This window comes from Podarcis pityusensis, assembly GCF_964106645.2.
Source record: "Podarcis pityusensis genome assembly, chromosome: Z".
Lineage (NCBI taxonomy): Eukaryota > Metazoa > Chordata > Lepidosauria > Squamata > Lacertidae > Podarcis > Podarcis pityusensis.
The window spans coordinates 7,750,974-7,770,174 of record NC_138044.1 but is presented as its reverse complement, the minus strand read 5'-3'; the positions used below and the strand labels follow the sequence as shown (position 1 = coordinate 7,770,174).

Below are 19,201 nucleotides of genomic sequence, written 5' to 3'. Positions count from 1 at the left end.
TCACCTGGGGGCAGCCATTGCACCAGAGTCACTGGCAGAGCCAGGGCTCATTTCATCAGCTTTGCTGGAGCCCCAGCTCAACCAAGCACCTCCTGCCCCAAACTGTGCCAGCTGGTCATTCTAGGAACAGAAACTGGTGTCGCAATTTTGATTTTCCTCTTCCTTCCCTGTTCCTTTTCCCTTGTGATTGTGTGCCTTGCGGGTAAGGACTGTCTTGTTTTGACTGCAAGTAAGCTGCTCTGGGAGCCTTTCTGGTTGAACAGCAGGGTACGAATATACTAAACAAACAAACAAACAAACAAATAATAAAAAGGCAAGCCTTGTAGGGAGGACATTCCATAACTGTGAGCTCCAACACCAAAGAGCCACTCTGTGGCAATAATTAATAAATGATACTTATTTAATAATATAATATATATATAATATATATATAATATATATATATATATATAATATATATATATTATATATATAATAAGTAATAATAAGAGGGACTTTGGAAGGAAGGGTGTGATACGCATTTAATTGATAATAATAGATTATTAATAATAGATAATAACTGATAAATAATACTAATAAAGTAATAATGGTTACATGATATATCACATTTATCTAATTTAGTTACATATGCCAGTTTTTAAATTTTATCTGTATAGCATTAATATCTTTTTTCTGTATACCCCTTAGATTTTTTAATTTATCTCAGCAGTTTATTTAAAAAAATTCTTAAATAAGTATTAAGTGCTGTGCAGGACACAGAAATTATCAGCTCTGTGTCTCAAAGGAACCTTCACTCTGTTGTTGCTGCCAGTTTAAAGTCTCCTTGCATTTAGCCTAAAAACTGCTCGTCTGTGAACCTGCCTCAAAATGTACACTGGATCTAGTAAATACAAATGTCGGGGAGCGGGAGTTTGTCAGAGCAATAAGGAGGAAAATGTTTTGCTTTTGCAAACTTGGCTTCTGTAAATCTCCTGATGCTGTTCCTTTTATCTTTTGTGACTTTTTCTCCTTGTTACAAAGATTGGGTGTGCAGACTCTGGAAAAACATCAGGGTGCCAAGGGAATATCAGGTGGAGATGAGGGCGGATAACAGGCAAATGAGTGCAATTCTCCTGAAGGCTCGGGTTGTTGAAGAGACTCGTGCAAAACTCACCAGCATGTGTTAGGGATAGGGGAGAAATTTGGTTCCATGTGCATTTAAAGGCAAACCTCTCACTTTTCAAAGCAGTACAAGAACTGGAACAAAGCCATCCTTCTAAATTTACACCGCGTTGAATTTTGCGGTGCAGTTCTCCAGGCAAGCAAGGTGTACACAAATGCATATGCTAGTATAAAGGGTGCACAGAAATACATATATTCATAAAAAAATAACATGCAGAAGTGCATTATATTCAGCGAAATGGATTTGCAAAAATGTGGGTTTTAGGAGAAGTTTGCACTAGAAGGGGTGATGAATTTCCATGAGGACTTAAACAAAAACAAAAAATCACAAACTGATGTGGAAAGATGGAGAGCTGAGTTTTTGATTGGATAAATAAGAAACTGGGGAGGAATGAAGTTGACAGTATTACCCATCTCTAGCACACGCACCCTCTCAGGGGTCTTCTCTTCATCATGCCCTCAATCAGTGCTTTTCAAACGAGAGTCAGAAAACAAGAAAGTTGAGGCCGTATGTACATACTTTGCAAGGTATTTCCATTGATCTGGAGCAACCACTGAAAAATATTCTTCCTTTAGTACCTACCTATCTGCCTACAGACAGGCCCTCTGTGGCCAGTCTCAAAGCCCATAACTTATTTATACAATACAAAATTAATTGACTGGCAATCCAGGCCATGTGTGAATCCAAAGCCAAGAACTGGCAGTCAAGATCAAACGGCAGGACCTATGAACAAGCCAGGAGTCAGGACAGAAGACACATGGGAGCTCACATAGCCCTTGTTTGTCAAACAACAGTACAAAGCCCCCTTACAATCCTTTCTGCTCTGGAGGAGCCCATGGCCAGCCTGGATGGAGTTAGTCTGAAAGGGTTTTCACTGAGAATCTATAGTGCCGTGGGGCAGTGGTTAGCAAGGCCTGCTACGTTATGAGCTGTGATAGGCAAATCTTACTTCCATAGTCAAAATTATGTGACAGTGGGGAGGGGGTGGGGCAACACCAGGGAAAGACCAGGCCTTGCTTGCTCACTCCTGGAAGCATCTGGTTTGCATTGTAGAAAACAGGATAGTGGACCTTAGTAAAAGATTAGCAGGACTGATCTTTTAAGTTCTTCCATTCATCCTATGAAGTATGCATGGTGCTCCACAACAATGGGTTGCCATTTGATAAGACCTGTTATTTATCCTTTCTCCTCATGCTGACTGCCTCACCTAATACCATTTTTTTAAAAAAGGTCAGCAGTAATCTGGATTTGAACTTGGTGTCATTGCATGTTTTCTTCTAGGGCCTCTGCCAAAAGAATGGATTTTTTAGTTGCTCAAAGTTTGGGGCCAGGGGGGCAACAGACTTTGGAGGGGGAGTTTATTTTGGGCTCTGGTTGTTCTCCAATAGCAGTGGCAAGCCAGAAACTCTTGTAAGCACTGCCATTTGGGCTGGGGGGTGGAGCATTGTTCTCTCCCCCAGACCCTGAATCCAGCCACTTGTAACACTGAGAGTCTTCTCCTACTGTCTTGTGATTTATCTTTTCTCTGTGTTTGCTTCTGTTCTTCAAACAAAAATGGACAATGGATTAAAAATGGATTAATGAAGGGTTGTTTGTTGAAAACAAGCAACCTAGAATTCCCACATAAATGTCTAAGCATGAAAGTTGAGCATTAAGCAACATGTATATGCAAATTGGTGATGGGTGGTGGAGTGGGTGGGATTTGGTTCAGTTTGCATTTAAAAGATAACCCTACCTAATTTACAACAATTTCTGGAACAGTATACAAAATGAAATTCTTTGAAATTCACACTTCACTGAATTTTGCACTGCCATACTCCAGCCAAACAAGGTGTGCAAAAGTGCATATGCTAGGGTAAAATTAAAATGCACACATTACTGAAAATAACACACAAGAGTGCATTATATAAGGAGGCATTGCTTTGGGGGGGAGTGTATACAAGGCAAGACTGCATACAAGAATGTGAATATGAGGAAAAATTCACACTAAAATGCTAATGACTCTTCATGAGGACATCTAAAAAAATTGCATACATGTGGAGAATGGAACTTAAGAAAGAATGGGAAAATGTAAAACAGAGAGAAACCAAAACTGGCAGATCTGCCTCTGCCACACGCACTCCTCCCCAGTAATGCTTGCGGTAAGCAGAAGCAGGGTTTTTTCTCAGCTGGAACTCACAGGAACTGAGTTTTGGCACCTCTCAGGTGGGCACCATTGCCATTATTAAGAGAACAAGGGAGATGTTCATGGTGAGTTCCGGCACCTCTTTTTCTAGAAAAATAGCGCTGGGCAGGAGTGTTTGAATTATGGCGGGGAAGTGGCCCTCCATATGTTGTTGGCACTATCCCACCAGCTCAGTCTGCCAGTCTCCACCTGCCTGCCTTCATACTTGCAAACAGTCCATGCAGTTTCCTTTGCTGTCAGCCTCCTCCTCCTCAGTTCTCACTGTTGCCCTTGCAGAACTCAGCAGGTAGGCTGATGTTGGGCAGAAGCAGAATGCACTGGCTCTAGCAACACCCTTACCTTCAGCCCTACCAGTCCCAAGAGCACTAAGCTTACAATTGCATCCTTAACTATGCTGGCTGGATTGCGATTTCTGACTCAGATTTACCAAGCTCACCAGGGTCCCTTGAGAGACCAACCGTCATCAAGCCTTTGGTCACTGTGGAGGGAGGCTGGAAACAAGCAATGACAAAACCAAATTCCATGTGATTGTTTTTGGATTTGCTTTGATAAAGCAGTGCCATAGCTATGGGGGTGGTATGGCCGGGTTTTTTGCCCCAGGTGCAGCCTCCAGAGGGGCACCATTGAGGCTCCCAGCTTGTGTGTGTGTATGCAAATGTGTGCGGCGGGGGTGTGCCAAACACTTAGGTGAGATAAAGCCTAGTTTTGCCCCTGGATAAAGAGAGGTCAGGTTGTTTTACAAAGCTGTTCTGATGTTTCTTTGCTTTACCGTGTGATGAAAGGCTCCTTGGGAAAGCATTACTCAATTGACAGTGCAGTCCTTAGGCTTCCTCACTTGGGAGGAAATCTAATTGTGCTCAGTGGAGTTTACTGGGGCTGGGAGCCTTTTTGTTCAACTCAAGGCAACCTTCCAAGACCTACATTGCCAGGGGCAAAAATGGGCAGAGCAGTAAATGTAAGTTGTACCTTTGCCCAGTAGGTTTCTATCTGCATTGGAACATCCTTTCCTAGCCTCCATCTGGGCAAGCAAGAGACATTCTCAGGGTGCAAGGAGACATTCCAGCCAGGCAAAAGCAGGGTAAGTGGGTGTGGCCTGGGGAGAACCCTGAGAGCCAGATAGAGAGGTCTGGAGGGCCACATCCTCAGCCCTGAAACTAAGGGATGGAGAACTTGTCAGCCAGCATGCCCAGTTGCTTTGGACAATAGGGGTTGGAGTCAAACAATATTTGAGTCTGAGAAATAATGAATTAGCAAAACCCCACTGCATTTTTCCCCCTTCAAATTTTTAAGCTTAATTCAGCTACTGGGATTCAGAAACCTTTGCAAAGGAATGCAAATCACCCACAGATCTGCAAGTAGATCACTATCTCCCTCTGCCGTCTTGTCCCCCTCTGCTTTACGCTCTGCAGCGTGCAAAGGAGCATGTGGAACAGGTTGGTCTGGCTGAACACATTGCAGGGATGGGGGAAGAGGAACATGTGATTTGATGATGTGATATCAGCATCCCCAGTGGCCTCTGAGCAATCTGTAGAATTCCTTCCTTCCTTCCTTCCTTCCTTCCTTCCTTCCTTCCTTCCTTCCTTCTTTCCTCCCTCCCTCCCTCCTTCCCTCCCTCCCTCTCTCTCCACGCACCATACATTTAAAGCACATCCTTCCCCTTACAAAGAATCCTAGGAACCCTTCTCCCCACAACTATAGTTCCCAGCACCCTTTACAAACTGCAGTTTCCAAAATACTGGGGAGGGGCCTGGAACCCTGTGCTTTAAATGGATGTTGTGTACACAGCCTTTCTCTCTGCATCTGAAAGCAGCTCAAGCAGAGAAGACCTTTAACTGACATCACACTTACTCCAGTGTAAGGCAGTCTCCTGGCATTACGCAAATGTCCCATCTTAGGAAAAGTGCTATGTTGAGTTATCACTTGGTTTGGTTTGCGTTTGGGGGCATGAGTTCTGTTTTGAAATTATGCTCTTCCACCCTTCATGCAAACACGCCGTTTCCCTCCTCTCCCCCATTTCTGTTCTGAACTGCTGTTTCAGACTGCCAAGCTTAAGGAATGGAGCTTACTGGCCTTTACCAAAGAGATGCGTCAAGGAAACATTCTAATGACAGCTCAAAAAGGCTTTGATCCTCTTCCAGGACTGCACTCATGGCTTTGAAATGCGACTTTGGCAGCCCTTGAGTCTGGCTGCTTTGGTTCTCTTTGGCATCGGCCCATTTGAGTGACATTACATCCTCCATCACGGGACCCAAATAACCTTGAGAAGATGATGGGTGGCTCACAGACCATGCTGAAGAAGGGGGGCTTGAGGTGCCTACCAGCAGTTGTTTGGTGCTATGCTAGCAAACACAGTAACCGCAACATAAGAGGCTGAATGGAAGAGCACAACACTTGGCAGGCAAAAGGTCCCAGGTTCAGTGCCCGGCATCTCCAGGTTGTACTGGAAAAGCTCCCTATCTGAAAGCCTGGAGAGCCACTGCCATTCAGTGTTGGTTGTACTGAGCCAGGTGGGCTTTATATAAGGCAGCTTCCTGTGTTCTTTTTTTGAAATCATGAAGGCTTGATTCTTACTTCATTTCATGGAAAATACCATGGCTCCATAGAGCACTTGCTTTTTATAAAGAAAGTCCCTGATTCAATCTACAGAGAATAACTGCCTGTCAGTGTAGACAGTACTGAGCTACATGGACAAGGGATATCACTCAATATAAGGCAGCTTCCTATGTTTCTACACCTACTCTGAAATTCTCCCCCACTCATCTTCATTTATTTATCCCAGGTTCTAGGATAATGGGGGGGGGGGGGAGAGACTTTTCTATCCATACCATACTTCATTTTTAAACTGGTCTGCTTTTTTATAAACTGAAAAGCTTTTGATGTTGAAACCTGCTCAGACCACATGCTTAAACATCTATTTGTTTTACAAAAATGTGTCTACCACTTTCTCAACCATAACAGGTTACAAAACAGAACCACCCTTAAAAAATAGCTTTACAGTGGTACCTCAGGTTACAGACGCTTCAGGTTACAGACACTTCAGGTTACAGACTCCACTAACCCAGAAATAGTACCTCGGGTTAAGAACTTAGCTTCAGGATGAGAACAGAAATCGTGCGGCGGTGGCACGGCAGCAGCGGGAGGCCCCATTAGCTAAAGTGGTCCCTCAGGTTAAGAACAGTTTCAGGTTAAGAACGGACCTCCGGAACGAATTAAGTTCTTAACCCGAGGTACCACTGTATAGGCAGATGGTACAGACCAGGGCTGGGGCAACTTGATAAAGCCAGGGGACCAGATCCTTATCTTCTACACACACACACACACACACACACAAACACACAACTGGCCAAGTCTAGAAGGAAAGTAGGCCTGTGCACGTGTCAGTCACCTGATGCCAGAGGTAGTAAGCGATATGGCCTTGTGGGCTAAATGGCCTGTCGGCTGGATGTTCCCAACTGGTGATACAGGCCCTTACAGTGACAAATACTATAAAGTTGATACAGGTGTTGGAGAAGATATATGCATATATGTGTTTCAATATTGTTATCTTCCTGGTCTGAGGCAATTCTTGAGGCAAGAGAAAGAAGCTTCTCCCTTAACCTGTCTGCCTTCAGAATACTAGATGCTGCGCAGCTAGTACTGTCTTCCCTTTCAGGCAACTGTCCAGACAGCATCTGCCAGATGTGGCCAGGTTCTGGGGCGAAGGGGAATGGAGCAATAATTGCTGGTTTTGCCAGACATTCAGCACTCACAGATTGAGCCTACTGCATGTGATGCATGTTTATTTGCAAGCAAGTTGCACCGTGTTCTGTGAGGCTTATGCTGAGGTTAAGTCTGTGCAGAATAGTAGTCTGAGAGCAGCTCCTCCTCACCTGCTGGCCATCATTTCAGTGGCCCACCATTGCCATTTTCTTGCTGAAACACACTCTAAGCACTGCCTGTGGGCACTGTGTCTCATGTCTGGAACTCTATGCCACAATATGTGGCAATGACCACTAGCTTAGGTGGCTCTCAAATGGGACTGACTGAGGCTCCATCTGCACTATACATACAAAGCACTATTATACCACTTTAGGCAACCGTAGGCTCCCCCCCCCCGCGCAAGAATCCTGACAAGTAAGATTTTTTAAAGATGCTGAGGGTTTTTGGGATACCCCTATTCCATTCCCAAAGCTGCAGTCCCCTGAGCTGTTTAATAGTCAATCCCTTTTCCCAGGGAATTTGGGGGGTGTTAGCTTTGTGAGGGGAATAGGAGGTCTCCTAAACCCACTACAGTTCCCATAATCCTTTGGCAGAAGCAGTGACTGTTAAAGTGGTCTAATAGTGCTTTGTTGAAACTGTTAATAACATTTTTAAAAATAAAATAAAAATAATAGTGCTTTGAATGCATGGTATGGATATGGCCTTACTGAATATATAGAACACATCTGGAAACTCTTCAGTCAGTGCTTGAGTCCCACAAGGAAAAAGGTGGGGTATTAATAATAATAATCAGTGCTTTTTCCCCTAAGAGAAATGGTGCCAGTACTAATCATAATCCTCTCCCCGACCCCCACTGGCCTTTCCTCTCTCTCTCACATGTACTCTCTCGCCTGTCCCCCCTCGATTAATTAAAGCCCCACTTTGTGACCCCTCCCCCTTCTTCAACCTCCCCCCCTACTTTGCCCCATCTGCTCTTCACATCCACTCCTCCTGTCCTCTCCCTTCCCCTCCTCCCAGCCACCATCCACACCCTCTGTGCTCGACTCAACGGCTTGCCCCAACCACAGAATGGAGGATGGCGGCACTAGCAGCAGAGGCTTCTGCCTCCTCCCCTTCTCTTTCTCCCTTCCTCCGCTCCTCTGCCCCCATCCCACAGACATGGAAAGAGTGAGCAGAGATGAAAGGGACGTGGTGCTCGCGCTTACCTGGCTGCTCATGGCGCAGCGAGGCAGTGACATGGCAGTGCGTCCGGGGGAGAGCATGCATTGTGGGGGCAGCAGAAGGGGAACAGTGCAACCTGTTGACTGAGTGTGGCAACTACAGCTCTGAACAAGAGCCCTCTTTTTCTTGCCACTGCTGCTTCAACCTACCTTTTGCAACCCCCCTTTTAGCCACGGTTGCTTGCTTGTTCTCCTGACCCTCCGTTTACCTTATCACAATATTTTTTTTGGTGGGGGGGGGAGGTGATGGCACTGTGTACCACTAAGTACAGTAGTACCTCTGGTTGCAAACGGGATCCGTTCCAGAGGCCAGTTCGCAACATGAAAAGAACACAACCCACAGTGGCGTGTCTGCGCATGTGCAAGTTGTGATTCGCCACTTCTGCGCATGTGCGTGACGTCATTTTGCGCTTCTGAGTGAGCGGTGAAACCCGGAAGGAACCCTTTCTGGCTCTTCCAGGTCACCGCAGAATGTAACCTGAAAGAACGTAACATGAAGAGGATGTGACATGAGGTATGACTATACTGCCAGAAAAAAGCACTGATGGTGATGATGATGATAGCTGCCATTAGATTCATGGCAGATAGGCCTGTCAAGGGTTATTAGTCTTGACAGTGAACTAAAAACTCTGTTCAGAGCCAGCGGACATCTGCATACCTGGTTCGAGGGCAGAGGTGGTGGACAATGTTTTGACCCAAGAGACACATTCTTTTCTGGGCAATCTTTCAGGAGCCACATGCCAGAAACAGGCAGGGCCAGAGGCAAAGTGGATATGAGCAATGACTGTAAACTTTATCTTTGTATAGTAGACTAGTTTCTACACATGCTTTCTTTTTCTCTCTCAGACACCCCCCCCCCCTTCTGGGTTGGGTCACCAAGAGACATTAGTAGAGTGCAGCAAGGCAAAAACATTCAAAGGAGGGCGTGAAGCCAGAATCTTGATGGGTGTTGCTGGAGAGTGGGTATATGGGATAGGGAGGGTAGATAGAGATTTATGGAGGGCTGCTGTTGATGTCCAGGCCTGAAGTGCTGTACCTCTGTGCTAGGCAGCCAGAATGAAGGCCTTATGGGAGGTATCTGTGGGAAGCCAGATGTTGGATCAAATGGTCCATTGGTTGAACCAGAGTGGCTTTTTTTGCATTGTTCACATGTATGCCACATCTGGGGATGAAGCTGTGAAGGTGGAATGCAACATGGGCAGAGGTTTCAAATGGACACCTCAGGGAAACTGCTCTTCCTTTCATTCTTTATAAGATTTTTTTAAAGCCAATGCTCAAATATCAGCAGAAAAACCTATGTGTTTGTCACAGGTCACAGAGAGCACAGGGCGACAGTGGATATGAGAACTGGGTTAATCGTCACAGAGCAGCATCCTTCAGGATAGATCTGTGACTGCTTGTCTCAAGATAAACGTTTGGAAACAACCCCCACCCAAAACCAATGGTATCCCTGAGGAGATGGCTTTTCTCCATGATTCAGCAGAAGGAGGCTTGGGGACACCGAGCCTAGAGATATTTTGAAATCAATGACTTCTGTGAGAGACAGGGGGAGGAGAGAAACGATAATGCTATTGTGGAAACGCATGTCTGTTTTCCATTGGGGAGTCCTTGGGGGGATGAGTGGAAGCCTCTGGTCCTGAGCCAGCTCCCGTGGTCTCTCTTCCTTCTGGGAAGGGAATTTTCACAAAGAATTCAAGGAACCCAGCTCAGTGGAACAGAGGAGCAAACGGTTCATGAGAGCACCACGTGTAACAGGCGAAAACACATGCACAGCTTGCCAAGAGAGAGAGGTGGAAGAATCCAAATGTTTCCCATCCTTGGAGAATTTTTTGCCCTAGAGAGTGCAGCCCCCTTCATTAGTATGTTTTCCAGTTGCCCCATTTCAAACAAAACAAAATGGAAAAAATCAAATAAGCTTTGGGAAATTGTGCTGTCTTGCACAGTGTTCTATCTGGGAAGAGGCATTGTGCTTAAAAACAGAATCTGTCACACCTGGCTTCCAACCTGAATTTTGCAAGCCTGTATTTCTAGCATAGTTTCTGGGTCAGAACTCGTCATGACAAAATATGCTTTAGTGTCAGATTCTGAAGAAATAGTTCTGGATTTATTTATTTTCATCCAGACAAATGGAACTTTGCCAGAATTTTTTTTTTAAAAAATGGGTTGTTTTATTTCCCCCTCTCCTGTTTTTGTTTGTTTGTTTAATTTGCGAAATTGCACAATGGTTCAATGGGAATCTCCTAGGAAAACAGAAAGCTGCCTTATCCTGAATCAGACCATTGGTCCATCTAGCTCAATACACTGCCAGCTACTACACGGGTTGGCAGCTGTTTTCCAGGATTTCAGGCAGAGCTGTCACCCAGTCACAATTTCTCAGCTTAGTCTTATCTCACAGGGGGGCTGTGAGTATAAATTTGGGGTGAGGCGAGTGAGACATGCTTGCTGCCCTGAGCTCCTTCGAATGAAATGTGAGATAGAAGTGCCTACACTGGGAGGAGGTTGTGATGTGACAATGGATTATTTACTTTCCTGCTACAACCTACACAAACCCCTCAGTCTGAAACTGATACTCTCCTCCAGGGGCCTCTTACCAGGGGAGGTTTGGCAGGTTGTGACAAAAGAAAGGGCCTTTTCAGTGGTGACTCCCTGCTTGTGGGATGCTTTTCCCAGTAAGGCCCACCCGGCACTATCCTTAATGTACATTTATCACCAGGTAAATGTATCTCTTGTCATTTATCACCAGGTAAAATGTATCTCTTGTCCTAGACATTTCACTGATAAGAATGATTTTGCTGTTTATTGGTTGTGGCTTTTTGCTGTTGAATATTTTGCCTCTATTTCAGTAGGTCTGTTTTATGGGTTATTACATATGTTTTATTGTAATGTATTTCTCTTTTATTCTGATGTTATGATTATTTATTTATGAATCACTTCTCATGAGGCATTCTGAAGCAATATGTAATATAATTTTTTAAAATGGAAAACCATTGTGGGTTTTTTTTTAAAAAAAACACACAGTTAAAACAATTGCATATATTATGTATTATAATGTATTAAATGTCTATACCACTCTTCATCCGAGGATCAGAGGGCACGATTATATATCTATATCTATATCTATATCTATATCTATATCTATATCTATATCTATATCGATATCTATCGATATCGATATATAATATCTATAATTTTCCTTTGTTTTTTATTATTGTTAATTTCTGATAGTGCTGTGTTACTGTTAGTTGTAGAAAAGAAGTTAAACACAGAGGGGTTATGGTGAAAAGAAAGGGAGACAGTATGAGAGACAGGCAAGAATGGGTTTTCCTCAGGGTGTGAGGCTGAGGAAGGGGGAAAACCTCTCAGGTGAGAGCTGGGGAGATTCACCTCTTTGTATGTGGATTGAAGATTAGGGTAGAATTAGAATAGGGGGCTGTGTGTTTGTTGCTATTTCTATTGTCTTTCTCCTCTCTTTTCTTTTGTTTTTTCTCTTTCTTTCTTTCTTTCTTTTTTACTTCATTGCTTCTAGATATAATTTTATTATATTGTGAAAAAATAATAAAAATTTCTGGAAAAAATGCAGTTTATGTATGTGCTGTTGTGGTTTTAAACTGCAAGTCAGTGCAAGTCTAATACAGTTACTAACTGGGGTAAAGATTTTAATTTAGAAGGCTTGTAGGAACATCTTTAACAGGCACCAAAAATAAAATGGAAATAATTTTTTTGTTTCCAGAGGCTCTTTAAATGGCAAGTGAGTATTAAGCTGCATTTATCATTGTTGTTACAGTATACGATGCAAAACAACAGCAGTTCATTGTGAGAGTTTGATGGGCTCCTGTTGGTGCCACACGCTTCTTGAGTCTGAGCACAGAGTATCTGATACCCTCAGCAATCTCCCATGAGGTGCTTGTCTGCGTTGCTAATGAGGCATCAAGAGAGGAATGACAGGTTGATGTCCTTGTGCCCCTAAGACTAGCTTTGACTTTCTGGATATGTGTTTTATCCGCTTCTATTATTATTATTATGGGGGTGGGAGGATCCTTAATAAAATCTATGGGTCGTGACTCCCTCTAAGTTGAGCCAAATCACCCCCTCTGTAGCTTTCTAAAAGCAGTTGCTAAGAGAGCTGTCTCCAAAGGCATGAGAGTGGGGGGGGGCTTCCCTCCCTCCCTCCTTGCCTCCCCCCCCACCTTCTCCAGTAATTTGAGTCTTGGTTTCACCTCTACTGCAGGTTTCAAAATGCACTGTTACGTTACAGAACTAAGAGTGAGGGCTCAGCTGCATGATGATCACATTTTGAATTCTTGTGCTGAATTTCCATGTTCGACCAAGCGGGGATTTTTCATTGAGCAGGGATGTGGAAATAGCAATGGCTATGTTGTTTTGTTGTTTTCTCCCCCCCCCTTTTTTTTTTGTCCAAGTGTTAGAACACAATGCATTTAGCAGCAGAGAAGGGAGTGAGATGTAGGCAGCCCCAAAGAGCTGACCCCATTACACACTTAGCAATGAATGCATTGGAGGATGGGGATTGGGGCTTTGTGCCCGTGACATGCTCCCATCAGCACATTGCCCCAGCCCTGACAGGGCCAACTGCTGACAGCTGCCCTGGGTCAAGCAACCAGTGCCTGATAGCAAGCTGCCATTTTAATTTCCCACCATGCCTCCTAATGTAGCATTACACTTGGGCAGGTAACCCTCTTCCCTGACGGCTGCATTCTAAGGACCACATGCCAAGGGTGGGTGGGGCCAGGGGGAAAGGGGGAGGAGCAATGCATGTAACCTTTGTACAATAGGTCAACCACCACCACCACAAATCTTTATTATGGTCATTGACCAGTACAATAGGTCAGTCTCTATGCTCCATCTGGGCAAGCAAAAGGCATTACCAGAGTTCAATGACACATTCCAGTCTGGCAGAAACTAACAAGGAGGAGGGCACGAAGCAGGAAAAGTGAGGTCTATGGTTTGGTGAAAGTTCTGAAAGCCAGAGAAGTCAGGAAAGCCCCCAGGTTCTGAGGTTCCCCACCCTGCTCTAGTGCATTGTGGGTGCCCTGAAGTTGATGCTATATCATAGGACATTGTTAGAACATAAAGCAGTTTTAATTTCCCACATTACACATGCTGGCTGGAGGGCACTAGGTTGGTGTAGGGTGCCTGAACAACATCTTCATGCACACACCTGCACTGATGTGAGCTCTGTCCTTTTAGCTGGGAAGGCTGTGTTTTGCAATATTATCACTTAACACTGAGAAACACGCACATTAACTCTATTCAGATAATAAGATGAGCCTGTGGAGTTTAGGGCAAGTCAGGGAGCACGAACATGATCCCAATGCCATCCACTGCATGCATTCACAGAACATCAGGAAGGGGTTTTAGGGACCCAGATAGTCTTAGTGAGCTAATGCACAAAGACTGAGCTAGGAGCAAAGGGGGATCCCCCCAGGCTGAGTCATCTTTCCATTTATGAGATGGCAATTTCCCAAATGAGTCAGTGATCTGAGCCGCTGGTTGCATTCTGAAGTGGTATAGTGCCTATAGTCATTATGCAAAAAGAAATAGGTCTCAGTTAGCTTACTCAAAGTGACTGTGGGCAGGACTGTCAGTAATCACACAGTAGCCCTTGGCTCACAGTCACATCAGATCAGGGCAGGCTTATACATGACTAGATTCTCCTCCATCCTTTTAAATAAATAAATGAAATTTGTTTGTTTTTAACGTTCCATAAACAGAAAAGCAGCATGTCTGGGATAATTTTAGCTTGCGTCTCTTCTTCCTGATAAACTAGATTCTTTGTGAAAGTGTTTTCCTTCCTTCCTTCCTTCCTTCCTTCCTTCCTTCCTTCCTTCCTTCCTTTAAAATACCAGAGCATTCAATTTGTAGCCCAAGTACAGATTTACCTCTTCAGTGAGATTCAAGGTGACACAGCTGAAAGGTATGGGGTGATTTGAACCTGGAAACTCTGTGGCTCCTCTATGGGTGATTCTTCATCATTCCCATTGGCACTCCCGTTCTGCTCAAAATGTAGCCTTGTGGTTGTTGGATATTCCCAAAAGGGGGGGGGGGAGAGATGGGAAGAGGGTCTCACAATTCTACACCAGCCCAATACCCATTCTGATGTTAGCTCATATTCTGAGACTTTTGTCTGTTTTGAGGGGGTCACTTCTCATTTATGTGATATTTTCTCATCTTTCTTTCTGTTGCAGAGCTTATTTAGATGTCAAAGAACTTAAGAACAGGCTCCAACTGGATGGCTCAACACATCTCAACATCTTCTTTGCTAACAGCTCTGAAGAAGAGTTGGCAGGTGTAGCTACCTGGCCGTGGGACAAGGAAGCTTTGGTACACCTGGGTAAGTCACACCAGAAGAGCTCCACAATATCAGGTCAAACAACATCCTGTTCTCACAGTGGTCAGCCTGATGGCTCTGGGAAGTTCATAGGTAGACGACAAAGGCAACAGGCCTTTCTTACTGTTATGCATTAGAACATTAGAAAAGTCCTGCAGGATCGGGTCAATGGCCCAGTCTCGTCCAGCGTTCCATTCTCATGTTGGGCAATTATATGCCCTTAGGGGAGAGAAATGATACAGCCAATGCAAGAGAATTAGAATCAGAAAGCCTGGTAGGTTCTCTTGTAGATCTTTGGGCCCTTAGCCCATGAGTCTCAGGTTGGGAGTCCCAGCATTGCAGTTATCTGACCCAAGCATTGCTAGAGCTGGGATAATTAGCCAAATCATCTCCCTATGAACTTAAGCAGAGTTCTAGATCAGGCCAGAGGCTCATTTAATGCAGCATCCTTTCCTTGCTCAACTAGATGACCATGGGAAGCCCACAAGCAGCGCTTGAGCACAACAGCAATGCGTTCCTCACCTGTGATTCTCGGCAACTGAAGAGGCAGACCTTGAAAAGGGAGAATCTCCTCCCTGTGGACTGCTCCTTGTGGCAAAGAAGAAAGGACAGGATGCTGTTAACCTTTATCCTGATTTCTTATCATTTGCAGTCATAGTGTTAAGTAGTCCACCGAATAATAATAATAATAATAATAATAATAATAATAATAATAAAAACAATATTCACCATTCCTCGCTTCCTGGCTTACAACCAGGAAAATATTAGATTACAAACCCCAAACACTTTACAGTATTTCTCAAATGATGTCAAGACAAAAGTATTTCACCTTTTTCAAAGAAGTTGCTTCTGAGGGCATCTTCTCCACGTGTGGAATTTGCAAAGGTTTTTGAGTGAGGGAACACGTTGTTTTAGTGGGGGAGATGTAACATTGTAACCTTGCAATTGTTGCTCGCAATGTAGGCAGGCAGCTGATTTCCTTGTCCCACTTGGGTGTCCCTGAAGAGCTGTATGTCAGGCTGTAAGGTGGGAGCAGCCAATCATGGGCAGTCATAGACTGCTAGGTGGAAGTTGGAACTAGGTGAGAAGGCATGTCCTTAACTAACCTAGGGTTTGAGGATATGTGTCCATATTGGAGAAGCTAGTTGGTTGACTAAGAGCCTCAGTGGTGTCCTCTGGAGGCTTTACCCCGGGCAAAATTCCTGGCTAAATGCCCTTCGTTTCACCACTGGAAACCCCTAATGGATGTCACCTGGAGTTTCATGGTGGGGGAACAGCCAGATAGGGCCAGGCTAAAGCATCCAGTTTGTGGGTGGAGAAATGGCAGGGGAGTGGTTTTATCCAATTTTCAGAGGGTTAACAATTTGGGGGTGAGGAAAGCTCACCATCTCCAGAGGGCCTTTGGGCATATTCTCCTCCCTCTCCCTCTCTCTCTCCCTCTCCAAAGCCCCTGGGAATGACATGGCATGATGAAATGACATGATGGGGACTTCTGGAGGTGGGTAGGAATGGTCTGGAACCCTCACTCACAACAGCTGGCTTACAGTATTTAGACCCATCAAGTGATAAAGCATCCATGCTTAATGTTGAAAAATCCCTTTACAGGTGGTATCACAGGGTCAGCTAAGGAAAGACTGCAAAAATGACTCTATTAAGGGGGAGAGGGATAAGTCCTTCTGAATTATTTATATCCTGCTTTTATATAGCTCCCAACCCTGTATGATAATCAGCTTCATGGCTGAGTGGGCATTAGAACCCTGCTCTCCCAAGTTCTGGTCCAGAACTCTAAGCACTACACCATACCGCCTCCAGTGGTGTGTGGGGGAAAGGCTAAGTAAACTTCAGTGTGTGCTGATTAACTTAGAAAAAGCATACTGGGTCAGCGATCAGGGATGATGGGACAAACATAGGAATCTGCTTTATGCAAAAGCAAAACATTGGTCCACCTAGCTCAGTGCTGCCTACACTGACTGGCAGTGGCTCAAGCCACAGCTTCTCTCAGTCCTGAGGGATGGGTCATTGTTCAGTGGTGGAGCATCTGCTTTGCCTGCAGAAGGTCCCAGGTTCAATCACCAGCAGCTCCAGATAAGGCAGAGAGAGACACCCTGGATAGCCACTGCTAGTCAGCATAGTTAATTCTGAGCTAGATGTACCAGTAGTCTGACTTAGGAAAATAGGACGCTACCAGCGCCTTACACTAACTCATCAGCTGCAACACAACTCCTTTCATGCTATGTATTATTATGCCTCCTACATTTTCAGTAATGCACTAAAGCACTAAACCAGGAATGAAAGAAACTCTCATTTTTGCCTGGGTGTGAAAGAGAAGCTGGCCCCCCACCTGGGCAAACTTCAGAGGCAGAGCACCACTCACAGAGGCGTAGCGTAGGGGTACATGGGGGCTGTGGCCCTGCGTGCAATTTTGTGAGGGGATACAAACAGGTGCCTTCATTGGAGCCCGGCTCTGTGCAAGAAGGAGCTGTGCCTTTTTGCTCATGCCTGACCCTAGGGGAGGAGAGCAGGAGAGTGGGCAGAAACAATGCTGCCCACTGTCTTCAGTTGCAGGGTGCCTTGCACATGGCTGCAGCTGCTCTGCTGCCAGGTCAGGCCTGCCCTGCCCACAGAGGGCAGGAGGAGAGTGGGTGGCAGCTTCCCTTCCCCTCTCCTCCCTTGGACTGTGGTGCATGGGATGGTATCCTCCATGCCTCCCTTGGGGGAGCCCCACAAGCCCACCCCTGGCAGCAAGGGCATATGCTCTGCTGCTGACTTGTCACTTCCAGGGATCCTTCCATCATCTGCATTTTCTCACTTCCCCAAGATCCTTCTGGGCAGTAATAGATGTAGCATCTCACTTCTGTCAGTTGGGATGCATTGGAAGGCAGAGAGGATGTGGGCCACCAGACGGAACTCTGCAAACAGGTGGTGTGATTCCCCCCCCCCACCTGCCCCATCACATCCTTGAATCTTACCTCTCTGAAAATCAGCCATAAATATGCCCCCAATTATTCACCTGCAAGTGTGGAGGAGGGCTTTTTGTTTTGGCCTTTGCTCTTTCAGAGGAGTAGCCTTCAGGAGTAGGTGTCAGGTTTGTAGAACTAAAAAGGAGGGATGTAGGTCAATGTTAGAGTACCTGCTTTGCATGCAGAAGGTTCTAGATCCAATCTCTAGTGTCTCCCGGTAGGGCTAGGAGAGAGCCACATCTAGAACCCTGGAAAGCCACTGCCCATCTGTGCAGACAATCCTGAGCTAGAGGGACCAATGGTTCTGGTTCAGTGTAAGGCAGTCTCTTCTCTTCTTAATGGCCATAGCTCAGTGATAAGGGAACATCAGATATTGGGAGATGAAGAAGACTTCAGCCTGAGATATTTGGGGACCATGGGCTCATCCACACTTACCTTTGTTCCACATTTCTATGCACAGGTCTAGGATTTCCAGGTCCATGCCCAAGTGCTTGTTTTTTTTTTTTGCCCTGGACACTTTCCCTATAAAAACCTGCTGTTTACTGCTAAATCAGAACAAACGGCAATTTCAGTGTTAAAGAGCAAGGGGGAAGTGGTGGGCCAAAAAAAAAGAAAAAGAAAAAGCATTGGGATGTGGACTGGGAAAGCAAGGGCCCATGCCTAGAAAGCATGGGGCAAAAGGTAAGTGTGGATGAGCCCAATACTGGCTTGGGTGGAACAGCGATCTGCGTCAGTAGAAGCTGCTTCACATAGAAAGAGACAAAGTCAGAGACAGAAGTATGAGGAGGGTCCTGGGGAACCACTCCCCCAGGAGAGTACATAATGTTGAGCTTGTTGGACCAGTGGTCAGATTCAGTGTAAGATGCTTCATTTGTACCAACAGGGAGTGAGGGGAGAGAGGGCTTGACAAATGAATGGAAGACTTTGGGGAGCCATTGTCCCAATGGCATAGACAATACTGCATTGGTTGGACCTGTGGTCTGACTCAGTATATAACACTTTATTTGGGAGAAGAGAAAGAGGTGAGTTTGAGAGATGCTTGGGAGAGTCAAAAGACTGTCATGAAAGGAGATGTGGAAGACCTCTTCCTTAGACTCTAAAGAATCACTGTCCCAGCAAAATAGACAATTCTGAGCCAATTGGTCTAGCTTGACCAGTGGGCTGACTTGATATAAGGTGCTTTGTACGTACAAGCACAAGCACACACAGAGAGATGAGCTTGAACGGGAGAGCTGAAGGGCTGGCATGCAGCTTGGGAACAGAAGCAGGCTTTTTTAATTCAGATAACTAGATTTTTTGGCTAATTGGTGTTGTACTCTCCTGTAGCACCTCCTGCTGGACCAGTCATAGGTATTTTCCACTGTCTCTTCTCTTGATTTCAACTAATCTCTTAATGGTCCAAAGCAGCATCTTTTAATACCTTGGATTCAGTTTCTTTGGGGGGTTTTTCTATATAAAAGTGAGTGCAAGAGTAATCATCACAATAAAATATAATCAGTGGACAGTCTGAAGTTGACTCACACACACACCCCCATAAGGCAAAAGGAGAAAAAATTAATTTCCTGTTTTAAAAGCCCTCACTGCCCACCTTTTCTCCTTCAGCAAGAACTTTGCTGCTTAATCTTTCTA

At 45.0% G+C, this 19,201-nt stretch overlaps 1 protein-coding gene across 1 annotated transcript in view; it reads left to right on the top strand.

Annotated features, from left to right (window-relative positions):
- PAPPA (pappalysin 1) overlaps window positions 1–19,201 on the top strand; it is a 234,811-nt gene that overhangs the window by 39,898 nt on the left and 175,712 nt on the right. Inside the window, exon 3 of the mRNA XM_080990779.1 lies at window positions 14,470–14,615. Coding sequence (XP_080846905.1) covers window positions 14,470–14,615 — 146 coding nt within the window. The remainder of the gene's footprint in view (window positions 1–14,469; window positions 14,616–19,201) is intronic.